This window comes from Octopus sinensis, linkage group LG8, assembly GCF_006345805.1.
Source record: "Octopus sinensis linkage group LG8, ASM634580v1, whole genome shotgun sequence".
Lineage (NCBI taxonomy): Eukaryota > Metazoa > Mollusca > Cephalopoda > Octopoda > Octopodidae > Octopus > Octopus sinensis.
Window position 1 is genome coordinate 32,866,441 of NC_043004.1, and position 7,500 is coordinate 32,873,940.

Sequence of the window (7,500 nt, forward strand, 5' to 3'; positions counted from 1 at the left end):
TACATGCCTTGTCATGGAATTTAAAAAGGGATGGATTGACGGGTATATATAATTAATGCTCCGGAGAGATATGTTGAAAGCCACTCTGACGCCGTCTGAAGGATCCTGCATGAGTATTTGCTGAACAAAAATATATTTGATGCTAGTTTTGGTGATATCTTAGTGTGATCTCGGACAGAAAGCCCCGTTGAATTAGTCTTAGTATACGGAATTTATCCAAGTCGGTTGGTGAACTTTTAGTTTCCGACAGTCATTTATTCCTTAACTTGTTTCAGTCTCTGGACTGCAGCAATATTAGGGCACTTCTTTGAAGAATTTACCCCAAACGGATCGACACCGGTACTTATATTTAAAAAAAACATGGTACTTATTCGCTTTGACGAACATTATGCCACTGGAACGTAAACAAACCAACACTGATTGCTAAGCAGTAGACATATAAACAAAGACAGGCACGCGTGGGCGCACAAACACACATGTATACGATGGGATTCCGCGCAATCTCCGTTTACCAAATTCACTCATATGGTATTGGTCAGCTTGGTGCTATAGAAGAAGATACTTTGCCAAAGAGCTGTGGTGCAGCAGGATTGAACGGGGAACCGCTCGATGACGAAGTCAACTTCTTCAACATAAAGCTTTGTTTACAATTTGCTGTTTTCTTGTGATTGCAATCTGACCAAAAGATGAATGTAATATTGTGAACAAGAAAAGACATTTCCTATTTTAAAATTCTATAAATATCTTTTGGGTTCCTTACTTTAATATTTAAACATTTATGATGAATATTTGAGCGTTTCCGTTGATTAATAATTATGTAATTATTCCAGCTTTTTCGTAAATCTATTTTATATTTAGTGACAAACACACATTTAGTGAAGACGCGTGGCCTTCTGGTTGGGGAGCTGCACTTACAATCTTTAGCTCGCGGTTTCGACTCCGGGACCAGGCGATTCTTGAGCAAAACACTTCATTTCCACTCAGCTGTAATATGTAACCCTTCGACAGGCTGTTGTCCCGTCTAGTGGGTAGTTTTGGGATTTCGGTCCCATGTACGCCATGGAAACTGCTATGAGTCGCAGGACCGGAGACAGAAATGTCCAGAAGTTGTTGATGATGATAGGCACAGGCGTTGCTGTGTGGTAAGAGGCTCGCTTCCCAACCATATGGACGGAAACTAAAAGAAGCCTGTCGTATATACACACACACATATATTCTTTTATTCGTTTACTTGCTTCAGTCGTTTGGCTGCGGCCATGCTGGAGCAAATTGACGCCAGTACTTATTCTTTATAAACCTAGTACTTATTCCATCGCTAAGTTACGGGGACGTAAGCACACCAGCATAGATTGTCAAGCAATGTTGGGGGTGGGTGGTGACAAATAGAGACACACACTCAAATGCATATATATATATATATATATATATAAACACGACGGGCTTCTTTCAGTTTCAGTCTACCAAATCCACTCACAAGGCTTTGGTCGGCCCGAGGCTATAGTAGAAGACACTTTCCCAAGGTGCCATGCAGTCGGACTGAACCTGGAACCATGTAGTTGGTAAGCAAGCTACTTACCAATGAGCCACTCCTACGCCTATAATATATATATATATATAATATATATATATATATATATAATATATATATATATGTATGTATGTATGTATGTATGTATTTGTGTATCTGTGTTTGTCCTCCCACCATCGACTGACAACTGAAGTGGTGTTTACGTCACCGTAACTTTGCGATTCGGGAATAGAGACCGATAGAATAAGTACTAGGCTTACAAAGAATAAGTCCTGGGTTCGATTTGTTCGACTAAAGGCGGTGCTCCAACATGGTCGCAGTCAGATGACTGAAACGAGCAAAAGAATAAAAGAATGGTGATGATGACGATTAGGAAACATATTTATTAGCAGTGGGTGGGTGGGGAAGCAGTGGTGTTCATGGATTTCTGTAAATGCCTAAGTTAAGCAAAATATACTTCCAAGCGAATGCAGAAGCTTCATGAAATATCCAGCTGACACGTTGTAAATATTCTCCATACCTTGTGCGAATATATTAATAAATGTTTGAAATATTTTATTTTTCATATAGACTGATAAGCGCAAAATGAAACTAACAGTTATCTCTTTGCTACTCACCTTCGGAATATGGAAAGTTTATGGTAAGTTGATTTCACTTAACACTTTACCATAAAAGGACATGAAACAGTTATTTATGAATAGAAAGAATAAATATTTTGATGCTATTTTTCTTTGTTGTTAGGGCAGTATTGTTGTTCTTATGAATAGCTTTGTTGATAATGAAAAAAAAAAATATTTGCTTATTTAGAGCAGAAGACTTAGTACTTGATTTGTACCTTTTGTGAATTATTGGTTCTTATTGGAAGAAATCGATCCACAGACGACGTACAACTTTCAAATCCCGCCATAGTGGGCTTTGATTTTCCATCCTTTCCGGATCAGTAAAATACAAACAAGGCATACAGAGAGGTAAGAAGATTTATTTAGATTTAATCCACTGCAGTCGTCTCCTTTGAATTTACGTCTGTGTACCAGCTGCGATAAATCTGCTAATAAATCCACACGAATTCTCGACAAAGTACGTAAACCATTGTATTCGAAAGTATTTTGTAAAGAGCTTGATATAATGAGCGGACAATTAAGCTGCAATCTCGTTGTTTGTTTAATTAGTTGCAATAAGCTATTATTGGTGTAGATCTTGTTTAGTCCCCGGACTTCCTCGATCAAGTGGGTCTATGACCAAAGGGGTTCCTGTCTTGATCTTGAAGGGAAAGTTTTTGCATGTCAAAGGGGACAATATTATCCAATGCATCCTTAAAAAAAAATAAATGGATGAGTGTGAAAAGCGTCAGTATGTGTGTGTATCTCAGCGCGCGTGTTCGTGTGTGCCCGTATGTATGTGTGCTTGGTGAAGGCGCGTGGCTTAGTGGTTAGGGAATTCGGCTCACGATTGTAAGGTCGTGAGTTCAATTCCCGGCGACTCGTTGTGTCCATGAGCAAGACACTTTATTTCACGCTGCTCCAGTCCACTCAGCTGGCAAAAATGAGAAGTAACTGTATTTCAAAAGGGCCGGCCTTGTCACACTCAGCGTCACGCTGAGTCTCCATGAGAACTACGTTAGAGGTAAACGTGTCTATGGATTGCTCAGTCATTTGCACGTTAATTTCACGAGCCGGCTGTTCCGTTGATCGGATCAGCTGGGACCCTCGTCGTCGTAGCCGACGGAGTGCTCCTATGTGTGCTTGAGTGTGTGTGACTTTGGCTGCTATTTCTAGCGGGCAATGTGACCTCATTAACACTCCCTCATTGGTTTGTTGCTTAATTGCTGAGAGACAGACGGATATGTCCTGTTCGACTCGGATGATGTCGGCAAAAACACAGGACTTTTAAGGAAACTCCCCCATCTTCATATAGAAAGCATTTATGTTGTAATTACATGAGATAATCTCCCAGATGCCTCATCTTTTACTTCTTTCAGTCGTTAGACTGCGGTCTTGCTGGAGCACTGCCTCGAAGAATTTTAGTCGAAAGAATCGACCCCAGGATTTATATATATTTTGAAGTCTGGTAGCTGTTCTATCGGTCTTTTGTCTAACCCAGTGGTTCAGGGAACGTAAACACACCAATACCGGTTTGTCAGTCAGTGATGGAGGAGAAACACAGACACAAAGACACGCGCACACACATACATAAGCACACGTACGCACACACACACACACACACACACACAGACAGACGGGGACAGACATACAACACGCAAGCGCACACGCATATACACACACGCATGCACGCACGCACATTCACACAGACAGACAGAGAGAGACACACGCACACACACTCACACAGACAGACAGAGGGACACACGCACACGCACACTCATACATACATACAGACAGACAGAGGGGGACACACACACGCATGCACACGCACTCACGCCAGCCCGCACACTTACTTACATATACACACACACAACTTGCTTCTTTCGTCTTCCGTCCTTCAGGCTGCGAGGTAAATACTTTATCCAAGACAGAGCAAAATTTCCTGCAGCGACCAGACAAACCAGTTTAATTATTGCAGGCTGTTAATTTTTAATAAACTCTTGTCTTCTAATTAGCTGGTGTTTGCAGGAGACTGCCACAAAAAGAACGTCTGTAAAACTGATAAACAATACTAAATCTTACTACCATATATATGTATATATATATATATATATATATATATATATATATATATATTATATATATACATATATATAAATTTATACACACACACACATACACACACACACACACACACACATATATATATAGGCACTAAATGAGAATAACTCTCCCCAGACAATAGTATATATCTATATAACGTGGCTACGAGTGGTATTGGAATCTAGAAGACCCAAAGAGTGTCACGTAACGCTAAGCGCTATGACCAGACCGTAGTTAAACTCTTGGTTCGGTAATGATACGAGTGAGGTGTCTAATGTCGGTCTTGTGTTAGCATGGATGTATATATTAAACAGAATGAGATAACAAAGCCAAGACTGTGAGGAATTTTCAGGACATTTATAATGAAATAGTCTTACGGCTGTTTCTCAGAATATCTCAGAAACAGCTGTAAGACTATTTCATTATAAATGTTATGAAAACTCCTCACAGCCTTGGCATTGTTATCTCATTCTGTCTAATTCTATATACATATATATATACATATATATATATGTATGTGTGTGTGTATGTGGTGTGTATATATTAAACAGAATATATAGATGTATATATATGTGTGTGTGTATATATTTGATAGAATATGTATATATATATATATATACAGGTATAAGTTAGAAGTGTTTAAAGCCTCTAACTGATAGATATATCCAAAGGCACTCCTGGTGATTACCTCAGTAGGTATATTCCTTGGTAAAAGGTATGCGGCAGCAGGTAATAAAGCAGGTAAACCGTAGTTTAATTTATATAGACGAGAAGAAAATGGAGTAAAAATAAACGGAAGTGTGTGTCTTTTGCGCTGGTAAGCCATTATTTATTTAGTAATCGAATAACGGATTGCTAGCGCAAAAGACACACACTTCTGTTTGTTATTTTTACTCCATTTTCTTCTCATCTCCCCCCTCTCTTCCCCCCCTCTCTCTCTCTCTCTATATATATATATATATATATATATATATATATATATACATATATACATATATACATACATACATTATACATATATATATGTAAGTATTACTAATGATAAGGTGAACGGAGATTTCTCATATCAATAATTTTATTTAACAGTTATTCTGTATATATATATATATATATATGAATTATGTATGTATCTTGATATTTAGCAGAAGTAACAGAGTGACTGAAGGGCCGAGAGTTTCGTGCGTTAATAAAAATATACATATACTCATATTTTGAGGGTTTTTTTCCTGTTTGCACCGCCATATCTGCGTGTGAGTGAGTGTGTGTGTCTCTGTGTGTCTGTATATATATATATATATATATATATATATTATCTGAAGTGTACAGTATTATATATCCTTTACGGCTGATCCTACCAATCAGTTTCACGCTATGGATTCAAGGGAGTGTTAAGTAATTATCCGGTTATGTAACTCTACGCTCATCAGAGGTAGTTTCTATTGAATGAAATATGACAACTACTCTCTATTTCGGGGGGTGAATAAACACAATGGTTTGCAGTTGCTGGGAAAATGATGATGGAATGAAACGAGTACGAGACTAAATTAATAGTTCTGTCCCTTGGTACAAAAACATCGTCTCTGTTGCAAGTCAGTAAGAATTATCTGGAAGTGTTCGTGGGAAATATGTGCGTCCTTAAGGTTGGCGTTCTTATGGAAATGGAATTTGTATAGCGGTGTTGTATGTGTATGTATAATCTTTGTAGGGGGTGTGCTCCTACACACACCGCATGCACACATAAAACCTCACAAACTTAACCAATACATAAAAGAAAGAAAACATACTAACGGAGACAGATCTGTATGTCTACACCTCCGCAAACTTTATACATAGAGTACCACTACACAAATTCCATTTCCACAAAAGACCAACCATTTTGCTTTCGAGTGTCTTTGTAATGTTTTATTTTATTTTTCAATTGGTGTGGTCTCGATGTAGAAGTTGCTCCCAGGCCTTCACATGTTCTCTGAGACAAGGTCAGTAACAAGGAAGACGGAACCGCGTTGGTGGGGGAGAGGAGAAAGTACGCCATTTTATGATAACTCCATCATAAACAAAATGAACAAGCGAGGTTGCAAGAAATAAGAACCAGGTCTCCTTCAAAGTGCTATTTAACGTCCTAAAAATGGGACAACATTTTTATCTGTTAGCTGATGGCTAAAGAAGATACGTTAAACTATTTATTCAAATAAAACTAATTGACTAATTTATCTTTTCTCATTCTGTTTTCTAATTATCAGGGGCCAACCAAATATTTTGTTATTACACTAGTTTCGCCCAAACACGAAGAGGAATTGGTAAATTTGTCCCAGAAAATATCAATCCATATCTGTGTACGCACATCATATTTGCTTTTGTCGACGTTTCCAGAGATGGTCGCAGTTTGGTTCCAGTTAACGATAATGATGTTCAACCCGAAAGAGGCAAGTCATGTCAGATAATTCTATTAGAAAAGCCTGTTTACTCCGCCTTCAAACATTGACTAGAAACAAACACATTTTCAAATGTCTCAGTTTGATACGAGAAATATAAATAACAGTTGTGACGTCAAGCCTTAACCAAGCAATTCAGTTACGAAAAGCACGTCATGAACTCAGAGAGGTGACAAACGTGCAGTTATACACGCATACATGCAACCATTGAATCACGTATAAATGTACGCACACGTGCATCTAAGTTAATAGATCAATATTTAATTATCTTTCTAAGATGATGACGTCAGAACGCCAGTATTTTTCTGTTTTTATCATGTCTTTACAATTTCAAGTCCAAATATCACAGGTGGCTTCATTATCTTTTGTCTTAACTGAATCAATACAAAGTTTACGTGTGTCGCTTCAATCCATTGAAACTCTTCTTTGCAAATTCGTTTCGCTAAATTATTATTAACACCAGCAGAACCCATGGAAACTCCGCAGCCTATTTTGCAGTATAGTATCAGCCATAAACATCTCACTCACTCACTCATAATCTCGTGTTGTTTCTTTCATAATCTTTTGATTAATTTCTGGGAAATCTTTTCTATTCTTTCCAGTTATATTTTCTCTTCAAACTATTTACTCGTTCCTATTTATGCAAAATGTTCTCGTCGATCGTCATCGTTCATTTTCTACTTTCTTTCAGCTTCGTAGTTCAACATACGACACCTAAATACGTTGTGCGTAAGCGTATAATATCCCCTCCACTGTCTCTCTCTTTCACACACACACACACACACGCGCGCACACACAACTAATTGACGCCTGTGTGTGTATGCGCCAATAACGTTCG

The 7,500-nt window shown here is 38.2% G+C and overlaps 1 protein-coding gene across 4 annotated transcripts in view; it reads left to right on the top strand.

Annotated features, from left to right (window-relative positions):
• The window catches only part of LOC115214788 (chitinase-3-like protein 1), a 57,261-nt gene that overhangs the window by 12,906 nt on the left and 36,855 nt on the right, over positions 1-7,500 (top strand). For all 4 annotated transcript variants that reach the window (XM_036505340.1, XM_036505339.1, XM_036505338.1 and 1 more), the window contains 2 exons: positions 2,099-2,168; positions 6,471-6,653. In XM_036505340.1, the coding sequence (XP_036361233.1) occupies positions 2,114-2,168; positions 6,471-6,653 (238 nt within the window). In that variant the 5' untranslated portion in view covers positions 2,099-2,113. The remainder of the gene's footprint in view (positions 1-2,098; positions 2,169-6,470; positions 6,654-7,500) is intronic.